Source organism: Sus scrofa, chromosome 12 (genome assembly GCF_000003025.6).
Source record: "Sus scrofa isolate TJ Tabasco breed Duroc chromosome 12, Sscrofa11.1, whole genome shotgun sequence".
Taxonomy (NCBI): Eukaryota; Metazoa; Chordata; class Mammalia; order Artiodactyla; family Suidae; genus Sus; species Sus scrofa.
In genome coordinates this window covers 52,954,047-52,970,379 of record NC_010454.4, presented here as the reverse complement: position 1 = coordinate 52,970,379, position 16,333 = coordinate 52,954,047, and the positions used below count along the sequence as shown (strand labels likewise).

The window sequence follows — 16,333 nt, the reverse complement described above, 5'->3', positions numbered from 1 at the left end:
GTGGCTACTGCCCCCCGCTCCCACGCGGACCCGCTTCCTGCTCCGCCCGCGCCCCGGCTCCGGAGCGCTCAGCCCGCAGGAGCCCTTCCAGGGGCCGTCTGCAGGCGCCCTACGCCCCCGGCCCACGCGCCGGCACCCCGGGATGCTGAGCGGGCCTAAGCCGGGGACTGGGGGAGCCGGGGGCCGGGCGGGGGCGACATGGGGCGCCGGACGCGGGAGCGGGGACGGGGGCGCCGAGCCGGAGCCCCAGCCTCGCCGGGATTGAGGGCAGCGGGCTAAGGGAGGAAACCAGTCCCGAGCCCAGGAGGGGGGAGTTAAAGGAGAGGCGGGGAGGGGGAGAGGATGGCGGAGGGAAAAGCCGGAGCTGGAGCCCGAGTAGGAGCGGGCGGCAGGATCCCGCAGCCCACGCCCCCCACACCTCCCTCACCTCGCGCACCTCCCGCCCGCCGCCCCGCCTCGCTCCCCGGCGCCGTCTCTCACGCCCCCTTTGTCTCTGCGACTCTCTGTCTCGGGCTTAGTTTCTGCCCGTCTCCCCTCCTGCCCGAGGAGCGCCCGAGCGGTTGGAATCTTCCTCTCCCTCGAATCCAGAAAGGCTCTCGCCCTCTCCACCCCCGAGGAACCCAGCCCCTTTCGCTCCCGCAGCCGCCTCCTCCCCCATCCCAAAACAACAGCACTGCTCCGGGGAGGTCTGGCGAGAATAATAATAACCTTGAAGGCTCCGCACTTTACCGAGTGGGCTGCGTGGAGCGTCTCGACTACCTGTGTGAAGTGGGCGGGGCCGAGCTCAAGGAGCCCCATTGCAGAGATGAAGAAACTGAGGCTCGGGAGGCCCCGTGACTCGCCCAAGGTCACAAAGGGAATCTGGAAGAACTCGGAAACCAAACTCAGGCTGCTCAACTCCCACTCCTGGAGTCTCTTGTTACAGCCTCCTGGATCCTTTACTGCTATCTGGGGCCTGGTGGAAGGCAAGAATTAGGAGGGGGGGGTTACACTTGGTCCCTTCTTAGATGATTGTGGGGAGAAATGGGGCTGGGAGAGGAAAGGGAGAAACTACACCCCCAACCCCCCGCATCCAGCCGGAAGGGCTGTTTCCAATTATCCTGGGGGAAGGGAAGAGGACTTGCCTTTTTGGGTGTAAGAACCCTGGCTTTCAGCACCTCTGGGCAGAGGTGACATTCCTCTCCCCTCTCTAGTCATCTCAGAGCTCCCGGGCCTTTCCTTTAATTGTAGGGTCCGGAATCAAATTCCCTGCTGACAGTGCCTCTTCAGAGACCCCTTCTCGGTGTTTGGCAAGTTGTGTGTGGTGTGGGGGGGGAGCCACTGCTTGGAATAACATAGCCCTCCATCCCCAAAGACAGAGTAGATAGATGGAGAACCCCGGGGACCGGTGACAGCTGCTGAATGAGACTCTCGCCCTTGTCCTGCCTCTAACGGGAATACAGAATGTGACGTCTGTGTTTTGCGGCACCTTTACTCTTTCATGCGTGCCCTTGACTCTGGCTACTCAGTCACCTGCCTCCTGGGGGAGTCCAGGGGCGGGAGGCGGTCCTCCTGCTCCCCTTCCCCCGAGCTGAGTAATGGTCCCTCTGCTGCTGGAAGATGGTAAATAGTGTTGAAGCGGGACTGAGCGGGTGTCTTGTCTGTCACCGTCTGCACAGTCTCACACAGTCACACCCAACAGTCTGACACACAGCTCCTGCCACTCCTGCTCAGCCACGCTCACCCTGACCCCTGCCTCCCCCACCTTGGGAGTGAGATTTCAAACAGGTTTCCCCCCTTCAGTTTACCAAGTTGCCTAGCAACCAACCAGTCAATGGCATGAAGCCCCACCCCCACTCACTTGACTTCACACCAAGCCCAGCAGCCCATTGGCTGTGGCTTAGTCCCACCTCTCAACCCTGGTTTCAGGAACAATATGCCAGTCCCCGCTGCTGCTGGACCAGGGAGCCCACCGGTACCCCTCCCCGCCCCATCTCCATCATCGGCCCCCCCAAAAAAACACAGGCTCTAGTATCATAGAAAACCTTTTTATATAAACTCGCCCCCACCCTCCTCTGTCCCTCCCTGTCCTTTCGCGTCCTGGGGAGCGCCAGGGATATTGGGGTCTGGGCCCCCTCCACACCACCAGAGCTGAAGCTGACATTCAAGGTGGACGTGGCGCATGGAGAGCAGGGGAAGGTCCTCCTCCTCCCCCTCGTCTCCACTCTCTGTGGGCTCAGGAAACACACGCTGACCGGAGGCCGTGGCCAGCAGAGGCAGGCTGGGGTGCAGGCTGCAGGAAGAGACGGGCAGCGGCAGTCAGCACCTTTAGCCGGGGTGCAGCTCCCTCAGGGATTTATCTCCCTCCCCAACCCGAGCCCCCAAATCAGGAGAATGAACTGATGACCTCACTCCATTGGTACAGTCCTTCTGGGGCAGAAAGCTCAGCACTGGCTCCGGCTTCCCCTCATGCCCGGCCCCACTGGTGTCCCACACGGAGACAGCCCCACTCGTGCTGCCGCTCACCAGGAACTGCCCGGTCCTGGGGGAGAAAGGAGAGGTGCCGCCATGGAATTGTCACTCCTGGGGCAGGAAGCCCTCAGGCCCAAGGGCTGAGCCCTTGCAGCTGGGCTCTGGCCATCCCTGGGGGCGTCAAGGCCCCAGGCACAAAGGATCCTCGGTCACTCACGGATCCAGATCAAAGTAGATGCGCTGATTGGTGGTCACTTCACGACTCAGGGACCACAATGGATTCGCAGGCTGCCGGAGATCCCAGCACAGAAGCTCAGCATCCTGAAGACAAAGACAGGAGCTTAGAGTGCTTTCCACCCTCTACTCCCCGCCGCCACTGCCACCGACGCCACTGCCCAAGACATGCCTGCCTCCCTCATGGTTTGTTTACAGGCACTCCTTTAGCTGGGCTGATTCTCTTCCCAACACAGCACAGACTGCACCACTTCTGCCTACTGCCCACCTGCTCTGGGATCTCAGAACAGGACCCCTACCTTGCGGGCTCCTGAGAAGAAGCGATTGCCATCAGGGTGAAAGCAGAGGTGGGTGACGCCCCCTTGGTGCCCTCCCAGCAAGGCGAGAGGGGAGCCATCATCCCAGGCGTACAGACCCAGGGAGCGGCCGTAGGAGCCACAAGCATAGAGGGGCTGCGTTGGGCTGAAGGCTATGCAGGAGATGATGCCGCTCTGGCCCTGCCTTTTTGCTAGAAAGGGAAAGAACAAAGTGGGGGAGAGGGCAGGAACACCGGGCATCACCCAGGCTCATGGAGGGGCACCTCCATCTCCCGTCCCAGAGCCCGTGTGCTGGCCTATCTCCCACCCCATTTGTTTTAAGCAAGACAAAGACGTCCGGTGCTCCCTGGATCCTTCTATCCCCTATAAAGAACCTACAGGCCCAAGCCCTACTTCCTCCCTCTCAAACCTCAATTCTTCCTTGAAGGGGTGGGAAACTGAAGGCGTATAGGAAAATGGAGTCAGCGCACCTCCAGGTTCCCAGCGATACCAGGATTTTGTGTTTGTTGTGGTTTTTGGCTGCACCCACGGCATGCAGGAGTTCCCGGGCCAGGGACTGAACCCAGGCCACATGAGTAACCTGAGTCACAGCAGTGACAATGCTGGATCCCTAACCCGCTGAGCCACCAGGGAACTCTGAAATACCAAAATTCTAGACACCAAAAGGCACACAGGCGTTGGCTCAGGAGTGAACCAGCTCCTTACGAGAGGTGGACCTTGGGAAATTCTCGTCCCCTCCTCGAGTCTGTTTTCTCCTCGGTCCACGCTCAGCAGTCCTGAGCGTGATGTGACCCTCCATCCACAGCCCCCGCGCTCACACAGGGTCCCTCGGCACATGGCGGGGCCCTTTCTCTCCTCCTCCCTCGGGGGCCGACTGCTTACCAAACGTGGCTCGGACCTCGCAGTCGCGGCCGGGCCGGGATGTGGAAAAGACACGCACTGTCCGGTTGAAGCCACAGAAGAGCTGGGAGCCATCGGGGGAGAAGCAGAGCGAGTGGGCTGCCGTCAGCTCGTCCTGGGGACAGGAAGGGGCTGGAAAGAGGCCTGGCAAAGAGCCTCGGCCACTGTCAGAGAAGGAGAACCAGGCCAGGACAAGCCCTGGGGCCGGGTGGGGCGGTCCCTACCAGGTGGTTGTAGGAGCGAAAGGAAGCCCGGAGCTCTCCAGTGAAGGCGTCCCAGATGTGAATCGGGTTCTGCCGGCTGCTGCTGGCCACGCTGAGAGAGACACGGACACTGAGGCCCTGGTGCTGTCAAAGGAAGGGGAGGAAGCCAACTGACCGGCCCTCTCAGCTCACATATGACGGGCACGGCAAGCCTTCCTCCTCCCGAGACCCCTGGCAGCCCCTGACCTCCAGTAGGAGGGCCCCTTGAAATGGGGAGGGGGAGCAGGCAAAAGACATCACTTACTAGGAGGTGTCTGGCTGGGCTGAAGACATCAGGGAATACCAGCAGTAGTCATAGATGGTGTCGCCTTCCATCATCCGAAGGACAGGGGCCTGGACAGAGATGCAGGGATGCCTGGGTCACTGGCGGGAAAAGGAGGCCGACGTGGGCCTCGAGCAGTTTTACGGCAGAAGGAGAGGCTCTATGGGCACTTAACCAGGCAGGAAAAGGCAACCTGGGTACACACAGGAACGTGTTTTTCTTTTTTGGTGACACACACAGCATGTGGAAGTTCCCAGGCCAAGGATGGAATGTGAGCCACAGCTAGGACCTACAACAGAGCTGTGGCAACGCCAATCCTCAATCCACTGTGCCACCGTGGGAACGTCAAAGACCATTTTTTGGTTTTTAGGGCCACACCCTCTGCATATGGAAGTTCCCAGGCTAGAGGTCAAATCAGAGCTGAAGCTGCTGGCCTACGCCACAGCCACAGCAGCACCAGATCCGAGCCACATCTGCCACCTACACCACAGCTTGCAGCAAGGCGGGATCCTTAACCCAGTGGGCCAGGCCAGGGATCCCACCTACATCCTCGTGGATACTGGTTGGGTTTATAACCCGCTGAGCCACAGAGGAACTCCCCAAAGAATCGAATCTTCAAGGCTCAGCTCAGACTTTCATGTCAGATGTGGGCCACCGAAAGCCATATAGATTTATTCTTTTGCCTTTTTTTTCCTTTTTACAGCCACGCTTGCAGAATATGGAAATTCCCAGGTCAGGGTCAAATCAGGGCTGCAGTTATGGTCACAACCACAACTGTGTTGCCACAACCACAGCAATACAGGATCCAAGCCACAAAATCTGCGACCTACGCCGCAGCTTTCGGCAATGCTGGATCTTTAACCCACTGAGTGAGGCCGGGTTTGAACCTGCATCCTCACAGAGAAAATGTCACATCCTTAACCTGATGAGTCACAATAAAAACTCCTTTTGCTTTTTCAACAATTAAGAGAGGAAGAAAGAAACAATATCCCAACCCAGAGACAAAGAACCAACCAATGATACCAATATCTATCGAGCGCTGACCAGGTGGCATTTGATCCTTTTAAAACATGATTAAACAGGAGTTCCCATCGTGGCGCAGTGGAAACGAATCTGACTAGGAGCCATGAGGTTGCAGGTTCAATCCCTGGCCTTGCTCAGTGGGTTAAGGATCCGGCATTGCCATGAGCTGTGGTGTAGGTCGCAGATGTGACTCGGATCTGGTGTTGCAGTGGCTGTGACGTAGGCCGGCGGCTGTAGTTCTGATTAGACCCCTAGCCTGGGAACCTCCATATGCCTCGGGTGCGGCCCTAAAAGGACAAGAGACCAAAAAAAAAAACCCATGATTAAACAGTTCAAAGGTTACACTAAAGCAAAACAAAACCGAACCCTGTGACTCCTCTATGCAGCCTAAGAAATATTTTACAAAACAGTTAAAACCAAGGACACCCTCCCTCAGAAGTAAACACTCTCCCAAATTCATTTATTTTTTTGTTTTTGTCGTTTGTCTTTTCAGGGCCGCACTCGCGGCACATGGAGGTTCCCAGGCTTGGGATCTAATTGAAGCTACAGCTGCCGGCCTATGCCACAGCCACAGCAATGACAGATCCGAGCCGAATCTGCAATCCACACCGCAGCTCATGGCAACTCCAGATCTTTAACCCACTGAGCGAGGCCAGGGATCGAACCCGCAACCTCATGGTTCCTAGTTGGATTCGTTTCCACTCTGCCACAATGGGAACTCCATTGTGTTTTTTTTTTTTTTTTTTTTTTTTTTTTTACAGCCTCACTGGTGGCATATAAAAGTTCCTAGGCTAAGGGTCAAATCAGAGCTGTAGCTTCCAGCCCGTGCCACAGCCATGGAGGATCTGAGCCCCATCTTCAACCTACACCACAACTCACAACAATACTGGATCCCTAATGCACTGAGCGGGGCCAGGATCGAACCCACATCCTCATGGATACTGGTCTGGTTCTTAACCCACTAAGCCACAATGGGAACTCTTCTCGTGTATTTCTTTAGGAATATAGTCACAGAGAGAAAAAGCCTCATGTATATTTGGCTTACCTGCCTTTAAACTTAATATTAGTGCTATCAAGCTGTATGCACCCCATCGTGATGGTGAGATTTCTGGCAACACACTTAGCTCGCGTTCATGCATCTTCCCTGCTGTAAGCTCCCCACTCACCCATCCTTCTCCCTGACAGTCACTGAAGTTTGCCCAGTTTGGGGCTCCTGTGCTTAACGTGCTGGTACACATGTGGGAGGGTTTCTCGGCAGTTTCTGCTAAAGAGGGAAGCTGCTGGGCTCCAGGCGTGCGCTCTGCCAGCTCTACTAGATGGTGTCACTTTTCTTCCCAGCGTGCTCGTCCGGATTTACTCTCCCCTCAGCGTGTGTACGTGTATGAGTAGCTCTGCCTCCTCTTGGTGTTGCCAGACTTTCAAATTTTTCTCCATTTGCAGGCTATGAAATGGTATTTCATTTCGGGATGAACTGGCCCTTCTCAATGCTGGTGAAGCTAGATATTTTTCTGTCTAAGGACACCTTTTCCTAGTTTTTACCTGGTTTTCTCCTAGGTTGTCTTCTTCTGACTTGAAGACTATCTTTAAATCAGTTGGATACCAGTCCTCTGTCGGTTATCTGCTGGCCCTTGAGGTGATGTCACCCGACCGTGACTCCAGGGCCCTCCTCTCCACCCTGAACCCTTGCATCTGACTGCCTGGTGAAAAGAAAGCTCCCCTTGGCTCCCCCACAGGCCCCTCAGACCAGCCTCTGCCGCCGCCTCCTGGGCTCCCTGTCCAGTTTTCGGGCCTGAAATCTGAGCCCCTGGTCTCCTCCTCCTGCTCACCCCCTTTCCCCTCCTGGCCCGACCCAAGGCCAGATCTTGCCAGTTCCACCTCCTCGGCTCACCTGAACCTGCCCCCTTGCCTTCCTTCCCATATGAAGCCACTGCCTCTTGAGACTATTTCTATACATTCCCCAGGCCTCTCTGCACCCCACACTCCAACCTACCCCTCCATTCTCCCCTCTGCAGCCACTTCAAAGCCCTAGAGGCCTGGTTAAATTGGAACCCTGTACAGTGTCCCTCTCCAGCATAAAATATTGCGATGACGCCCCCTAACTCTCTGTATAAAACCCAACCTCCCATGAAGCCTCCTCTCAGCAGGCGCCGACCCTATACCTACCTCTCCAGGCTCCTCTCTCTGTATTCACTGCTATTATATCACTTCATCCCAGCATTCAGACTCTCCGCTCCGAGAAGGCACCAACTCACTACACTCCCGAACTGCAGGCTTTCATGCATCCTCGGCTCTGGGTCTGGAAGAGCCTGCCCTCACCTCCCCCCAGAACCCCTTCTTCCACGGCGCTGAGCCGTGCTCCTGCTCCTCGCCACTGGAGCCCTCTGTGCCCCCACACTCTGCAGCGTACCAGCTGAGAAGGCAGGAACCTTGTCTCTCTGGCTCACCACTGTGTCCCCAACCCCTGGAGAACGATCAGCAGCCAATAAACAATGTTTTGGTGGGAAAAGGTAAACAGAAGACTGTTCTAATAACGTAAGGCCCAAAATAATAGGGCCTTGAATTCAAATAGGGACAGTGGAGTGAGGTGGATGGATTAGAAAGATCAGGTGGACTTGATGGGATTTGCTAATTAATTGGATGTGGGGGTTGGGGAAAAGGAAGATTAAAGGCTGAGACCTGGGCTTCCGGTTTGGATACCCGAGGTCACCAAGACGGTGGAGAGACCTGGGGAACACAGGATGGCTACGAGGTGCCAGCATCCTCCCTGAGTCAGGGAGAATCGACAGCATAAACCTCAAAGGAAAAGTCTTTGCATCGAGAAAGAGCAACTATCTGGATATGGCGTTTGGGAATGAGGGCACCCCCCCTTCCGAACCTGAGACATGGAGGGCACAGAGGGGGCCCGGCCTCCCCGGGAGAGGGTACAGGAAAGTGAAGGCCTCAGGCAAGAGCCACAGGGTAAGGAGAACACCAGGGAAGAGGCCGGGCAGTTAGAAAGAGGAGTTCCAGAAAGCTCTGTGAAAAGGCTATGAGAATACTCAGAACTATCCTCTCCCAATTTCCCCACCTATATCAGTTTTATCTGTTTCCATACTTAACCTGCAGACACTAAAAATGAAGATGGCTAATGAGTGAGGCTGTGACAGAAGCAGCACACTCACTCTGTCAACAGCAGTAGGAATAACAGTAAAATAGGAGCAGCTTTTGAAAACAAACTGATTATCTGTATAAAAAGACATTAAAAATTATATATATATATATATATACACATAGAGAGAGAGAGATAGCCTCTGACCTAGGATGTTTCTTATTTATAAAATTTCTCTGATTCTCTGAAATCTGCATCAAAACATATGGAGATGTTCACTGAAAAATAATTAATGACATAAAAATCCTGGAAACAAAACAAAAGTCCTGGAAACAATCCAAAAGTCCAAAACAGGGCAATAGGTAGGAAATTGTCATTGGCATTCACTGCAATATCATACACCATTAAACATGATAACTATGAAGATTGGAACAGCGTGAAAAACACTTAGGATACGACAGTTAAAAGAAAAATGCAGTATACAAACCATCTACTCTAGGATCATAACCACATGGAGAGCTTCAGCACTCGGTCAGAGCTTAGAAAGAACGTAGAAAAACTCGAAGGGCTGAATTTCAGAGTGTTAGGTAATGATATTTTCCCCCCTTTTTAACGTTCTCATTTCTCTTAAATGACTGTGCGCGATGAATATTCAGCCTCTTACATTTCCAGTCTCCTCTGCCTGTCCCTGTCCCTTTCAGGTTGGCTGCACCACGCCCGCCCGGCCCTGGCTGCTGGACACCACTAGTTTCTGCTCCAGGAAGCAGGGCTAGGAGTGCCTTGCAGGTTGCACAGAGAACTCGCGTGCCCGCAGCTTCCCATCTCATAGAGCTGCCCGTTGGCCCGGGGGTTCAGGACCACCCCAGGAACGGGCACCCTGCTTTCACCACCGAGACCTGCACTCCCATGAACCTCAGGCACTAGAGAAGTCCCAGGCTGCTGGGCCATCTGAGTCTCACCGCCACCTGCACGCTGTTCCACACTCCCTGACTGGCCCCAATCCTCACTCCCCCCTGCTCTCCCAAATCCTTGCCCTTAGCCTCTGAAATTCCTACTCTAGAACCTTCAAACGCCCTTATTTCCATCTTCTCAGAACGCTCTGTCCACCCACCTGGACTTGCCGGGTCCCGGTTGACCTCATGGTCTTCTCAAGCTGAAACGCCTTTAACTCTCACCCCCTTCCCAGTACAAACCTTAAGGGCAGGAGGAGGGTGTGTGGGTGTCAACTTTGCTCCCTATTGTCATTTCCAAGTCTTTCTACCACCTCAGCCTCTACGTCCCCCGCGGTTCCTGCCATCAGACCAGCTCCCCATTTGCGTCTTTCTCCATCCGCTCAGATCTTAGCTCCTGCTCACTGTCTCACTCCCCACTGATACTCCCGTTGCGCTGGGTGACTCCCACTTCCACCAGGACTTTAAACTTGCTGCTCTCTCTTCCCAGCATGTTCTTCCCCCATATCAGGTAGGTTCACACTCCCTGACCCCCTTAGGTCTCTGCTCAAATGTCAGAAATTTTTAATTTTAGTAATGAAATCTCCTCTGGGAGTTCCCTTGTGGTGGTGCAGTGGGTTAAGGATCCAGCCTTGTCACTGCTGTGGCTTGAGTTCATTCCCTGGCCTGGGAACTTCCACGTGCCACGGGTACAGCCAGAAAAACAAAACAGTGAAGTCTTTTCCTTTTTTCTTTCCCCAGGCCAGAGATCAAACCCACACCATAGCAGTGACAGTGCCAAATCCTTAACCTGAGAGGCCACCAGGGAACTCCCGATCACTTAATTTTTTAAATTAATTACTTAATTAATTATTTAGGGCTGCACCCACAGTATGTGGAAGTTTCCAGGCCAGGGGTCAAATTGGAGCTGCAGCTGCCACCTACACCACAGCCATAGCAATGAGGGATCTGAGCCTCGTCTGTGCACTACACCACAGCTCATGGCAATGCCAGATCCTTGACCCACTAAGCAGGACCAGGGATCAAACCTGTGTTCTCACAGATACTAGTCGGGTTTGTTACTGCTGAGCCACAGCAGAAACTCCACAGCCACCCTTTTTAAAACTGCAATTAATTCTTCCAACCCCCCTCTCTGCTTTCCTGTTTCCATAGGACTTGTCAGATATGTGTCTTACTTTGTTATTTTATTTATTTATTTATTTTTTGGCCCCACCCACAGCATGTGGAAGTTCCCAGGCAAGGGATGGAACCTGTACCACAGCAGTGACAATGCTGGATCCTTAACCCCCTGTCCACCAGGGAACTCCAGTTTTGTTGCTGTCAGATACCCAGCATCTAAACCAGGCGTGGCACAGCAAAGGTGCTCAATGAAAGTGTGTCCAATAAAGGCGTCAACAAAAGAACGAACAGAAACACCCAACATCCTGGCCTCCACCATTCCTTGCCTCTCTCAGCACCCAGGGCCATGGCCTTCACCCTACGCCAGCCACCCAGCCCCACAACCACGGCATCGCTACAATCTCTGACCACCATCTCCGACCCGTCCCGCCCCCTCGCTCTGCTATTTCTACCCCAACAACTGCTCAGCTTCATCAGAAACCCATTTACAATCCACTTCCTTCCCCACTCTCCATTCTGGCAGCCCTGTCAAGCAGACACTCTCAAAAGCCCCCTGGGTCTTTCTCGCCCAGCAAACCCCAGCCAGACCTAGTCCATGGCCCCCATTCCTCCCAGTCCATGCTTGCCCTCAACTAACACCCAGAACGACTGGTGGGTACTGAACACTTCCTGCATGCCAGGCACTGTTTGAAGCACTTTACACTAATTTTTTGTCTGCCTTTTTTTCTTTAGCGCCACACCTGTGGCATATGGACGTTCCCAGGATAGGGGCTGAATTAGAGCTGTAGCTGCTGGCCTACACCACAGCCACAGCAACACAGGGTCCTTAACCCACTAAGCAGGGCCAGGGATCGAACCCGGGTCCTCATGGATACTGGTCGGGTTCGTCACCATTGAGCCCCGACAGAACTAATTCTTTTAATTCTCACCACAACTCTTTGAGGTGGATGAGTTATTATCCTCATTTTACAGAGAAACTACAGTCAACCTCCTGGGAAAAGATGCACAACCATGCTAACTGCTCTCATTTTAAATGGATACAACAAATTTCTAGTGGGCACTAAGCAAAGTGTGACAGGGCTGCTGCATTTCTCGGTACTTTTGATTCTTCCACCCCGGGACTAAGCCCTTTGGCTCTCTCCCCACAATCCTCTTCTTTCAGCTGATAACCTCCTTTTATGCGTCACTGAGAAGCCAAGAGACAGAGACACCCAAATCTTCCCATGACCAAACAGCTGCCTTGAACGAAACCTCTGCCTTTCTTCCTACCGTGAGGAAAGATTCTGGAAAGATTCTGCGCCTGTCAAAGTCTAGCCTCGTCCTCCAGTGTGCTCTGGATCCTGGCTTCACCCAGCCTTGCAGGTGCTTTGTCACCCTGCCTCCCTCCCACAGCAGCAATTCCTCCCCTCTGTGGGTTATTCCTGACCTCACAGAAGCATCTCGTTAACCTTTCTTGGGCCCCCCCATTCCCACTGGTCACCATTCCATTTCTCAGCTCCCTTCTCAGCATAGGAAACCATTTCCAAAGAATTGCCTCTCCACCCACCCTAACTGCCTTCTGCCTCCATCACTTCTCTGAACGTGCTCTGGTCAAGGTCACTAATGTCTTCTTGGATCATTCTATAAATTTGCCCCCACTCTCAACAGCATTAAACGTGACTCTGGAGGTCCCTGGTGGCACAGAGAATTACGGATCCTGCATTGTCAGTGCAGCCACTTGGGGTGCTGTTATGGCGTGGATTCAACTGCTGGCCCAGGAACTTTCATTTGCCACACAGCCACAGCAAAAAACAAAAAAAAAATGCGACTTGTGCCTCCACTTTCGTAATTTCTCCTGCACCCTCCTCCATACGCCGGAGCATTCCAGGCTCTGCTTGAGCCTTCTCCTTCTCCATCTATGCTCTCTCTCAAGACTGAATCCACTCTCAAGCCACAAGATGCTCTCCCACTCCCAAACTACATCCCGAGCACCCTTCTCAAAGTCTCCCCTTAGATTTACATTGCCGCGACCTAAAAACCCTTGACTTCCATCCCAAGAGCTCTTCACTTCCCAAGTGAACTGTATCTCCATCCACCCCACTGGCTTCGCAGTCCCACAAAATATACTTCAACTCCACCCATCTCTCTCTCTCCTGATGCCACCCCAGCCCAAGCCAGCATCGTTTCTCGCCTGGACTATGACAAACTGCGTCTTAACAGAGTCTCCACTCTTGACCACTCACAGTCCATCAGAATTCCCTGGTGGCCTGGTGGTTAAGGATCTGGCATTGCTACTGCAGTGGCACGGGTTCAATCCTGGGCTTGGGAACTTTCATGTGCAGCCAAAATAAATGAGTAAATAAACTTCAACTATCATTTCACTCTTTTATTTTTTATTTTTCTTTTTATGGCCACACCTGTGGCATATGGAAGTTCCCAGGCTAGGGCTCACATTGGAGCCACAGCTGCTCGCCTACACCACAGCCACAGCAACGCCAGATCTGAGCCACATTTTCGAATTATGCGTGCAGCTCATGGCAACGCCGGATCCTTTAACCCACTGAGCAAAGCCAGGGATGGCACCCACCTCCTCATGGATCCTAGTCTGGTTCTTAACCCACTGAGCCACAATGGGAACTCCCAACACTCTTCTCTTTTAAAACTCTCCCATGGCTTCCCAGAGGCACTCCGAAGGCCCCACCCACAAGATCTGGCATCAGGCATGGTGGCCTTCTTTCTGTTCCTTGAACACATGAAGTTCTTTCCCAGCTCTGGGTTCTCTGGGTTGTTGTAGCATCTCTGCCCCCTTCTTTTTTTTTTTTTTTGTCTTTTCTAGGGCCGCTCCCTCGGCATATGGAGGTTCCCAGGCTAGGGGTCGAATCAGAGCTGTAGCTGCCAGCCCACGCCACAGCCATAGCAATGCGGGATCCAAGCCGCATCTGCAACCTACACCACAGCTCACCGCAACGCCAAATCCTTAACCCACTGAGCAAGGCCAGGGATCGAACCCGCAACCTCATGGTTCCTAGTCGGATTTGTTAACCACTGCGCCACGACGGGAATTCCCACATCTCTGCCTCTTTGTGGAGCACTCTTTCTATACCTCTTCACATGCCGATCTTGTCATCCTTCAGGTCTTAGCTCAAATGTTTCCTTTTCAGAGAACTCCTCCCCAGCCACTTTATTTAAAGTGGTATCCTCTGGTTAATCTCTCCTCATTCTGTTTACTTCCTTCACGGTATATATATATATATATATATTTTTTTTTTTTAAAGCCCGCACCTGTGGCCTATGCAGGTTCCCAGGCTAGGGGTCGAATCGGAGCTACAGCTGCCGGCCATAACCACAGCCACAGCCATGCAGTATCCGAGCCGCATCTGTGACCTACATCACAGCTCTCGGCAATGCCAGATCCCTCACCCACTGAGCAAGGCCAGGGATTGAACCTGCAACCTCATGGTTCCTAGCTGGATTCATTCCCATTGCGGTATTTAACAAATACCCCTTCATGGTATTTGTTAAACTCAATAATGAACTTGACTGCTTATTGGGTAACATGTTTCCCACACAAGAAAGCAAACCAGTTCTTCATCTGTCTCGTTCATCACTTCACCCCAACACCAAACACAGTAGGTGGCATATTAGTGGTCATTCAATAAATATCTGAAAGTCAATTAAAAACTACGGAGAGAAATCCACTACTCCTTTATGGAAAACATATATTCCTAATGAAAGATAAGCCAAATATCACTTTAAATGACTTCGGAACTGACGGCCGAAAATGCTACCTGTGGAAACTCACGGTGAAAAAATACCCTGTTTGTGACAGGAAACATGTGGACTGTACTTTCTCCATCTACAGGCAGGACTTAAAAGTGCCCTGGCTGAGGAAGGGGCAGTTAGTCCCTACCCTTACCATTTCTGCGTATTCCAGCTGCTCCCCCTCACTGTACAGCTCTGGGGGCAGGTTATAAATCCGCAGGACGTTATCAGCACTATTGGTCAGGATGCAGGAACCATCAGGGGCCCTAGGAGTAGGAGAGAGAAGCCTGGATAGACCTGTATCTTGCGAGTGTTGGGCTTGAGCTGAGCAGACCTGTGGCAGAGGTGAGCCCCCTCCTCATCCTTACTTACCACTTACAGCCTTTCAAGAAGTTCTCAGGTTGGGTGCTGAACTCTGACCAGGAACCGCTAAGAAACCGGGGTAGCTGCGAGAAGCTGTAGTTCCAAGTGCTGGAAGGAAGATGGGGAAGACAAACCTGGGTCGCCAAAGCCAAGGAGAAATGGGCCTGGAGAAGTGGGGCTGAGGACTGGCGGATGAGATATATCTCACATTTCCAACCTCCTCAGATTCCTGAGCCAACTGCCATCAGCACTTACGTGTATCCCTCATCCTCTGGAGCGGGTTCCTCAGACACATCTTCCATGTCTTCTCCCGGCCCCAACTCTGGCTTGTTCGTTTCTTCTGCAGGAAGGCTCACTTTTTCAGAAAGTTCTTGCTCCTCGATTCGAGGGCTCAACTCACTAGGAGTATCAAACTCAGCTTCCAACGGAGTGGAGAGAGAAGCTGGGTCCCCTTCCCCCAGCTCCTGGGACACGGCCGAGCCAGCTCCAGGATCCGGGGATATCCGGGGCGCATCATCCCCATCGGGTGGCGGTGGCGTCTGTTCAGGGTTCGTATTTTTATCCATCGAGGAAGCCTGAGGAGAGAGACGGGCTGCAGCTGGGGCCTGGTCTGAAGGAAGGCAGTCCGGAGCTAACACTGGCGCCTCCGGGGTCTTCATACTGCAGAGGAAGCACGGCAAACATTGGCCGCGGCCAGGCAATCCTCTTCCCGCCGGCTACCAGCTGCCGGGCCTGCGGAACGGCAGAGACCGCCGTAAGTTCGCACGGATCCGGACGCAGAACTGGAGAAACCCAGCAGTGCCTTCTTTCTGCTCCCGGGATAGGACAGAAAACAGCCCCCCGCCCCCAGGCCTCGCGAGGCGAGGCGGGCGAACAGGAATGTTGGAGAGCTCGGCGATCCTTAGCCCTGTCGGTGGCTACGCGCCACCTGTTCTCGCGGGATTTGGGCCCACCATTCGATTGGACCTCCGCATCCCGGATCAGACTTCGCGGGCGACCCACAAGAGGGGCGGGGCAGGGACGTAACAGGTCACGGGTTACCGTTCCCCTCCAGTCCTGAATCTCCTAGTGCCTGCTGGGACTTGTAGTCCGAGAGCTTCTGAGTCAGGGAGATGTGTCTGAGCTCCTCGCGCTATCATTCTTCAAGCACCTACTCCCCTCCCCACCTGCAGAGGGCGCGAGCGCTATATTTGTTTTTACGGGGTTTGAACCTGTTTTGCATCTCAACTCCTCAGACCTCCGTCTCTTTTCATTCATTCAATAAATATTTATCATTGAGCTCTTCTTTGCTACCCAGTACTGTACTGGAAAAGACAAGAATGAATAAGATAGTAGGCAAGGTCTCTGCTCTCCTAACGCTTAGGTTGCTGTGTATTGAAGGCAAGGAACAAATTATTTCAAAACGTGATAGGGTCTAGGAAGGAAATTAAACAAGACAGTGTGATACAACGTAACTAGGAGAATACGTTAGCTTGGAACATTAAGGAAGGTCTTCCTAAAAATTGACATTTTAGCTAATGAGGAACTATCCAGCCATCTGGGAGAGCAGAGTTCCAGGCAAAAGGTGCAAAGGCTGTCTTTCTTTCACCTTCATGTCTGACTCGGGGACAAGTCTTTCAAAA

At 53.3% G+C, this 16,333-nt stretch overlaps 1 protein-coding gene across 1 annotated transcript; it reads right to left on the bottom strand.

Annotated features, from left to right (window-relative positions):
* WRAP53 (WD repeat containing antisense to TP53) lies at nucleotides 2,009-15,706 on the bottom strand. Its single transcript, XM_003131944.4, has 10 exons — nucleotides 14,967-15,706; nucleotides 14,721-14,819; nucleotides 14,503-14,614; nucleotides 4,410-4,498; nucleotides 4,127-4,217; nucleotides 3,885-4,017; nucleotides 2,985-3,193; nucleotides 2,669-2,772; nucleotides 2,387-2,521; nucleotides 2,009-2,272 (listed from the first exon to the last, which is right to left on the bottom strand). The coding sequence occupies exons 1-10, from the start codon at nucleotides 15,368-15,370 to the stop codon at nucleotides 2,029-2,031; spliced, it is 1,620 nt and encodes a 539-aa protein (XP_003131992.1). The 5' UTR covers nucleotides 15,371-15,706; the 3' UTR covers nucleotides 2,009-2,028.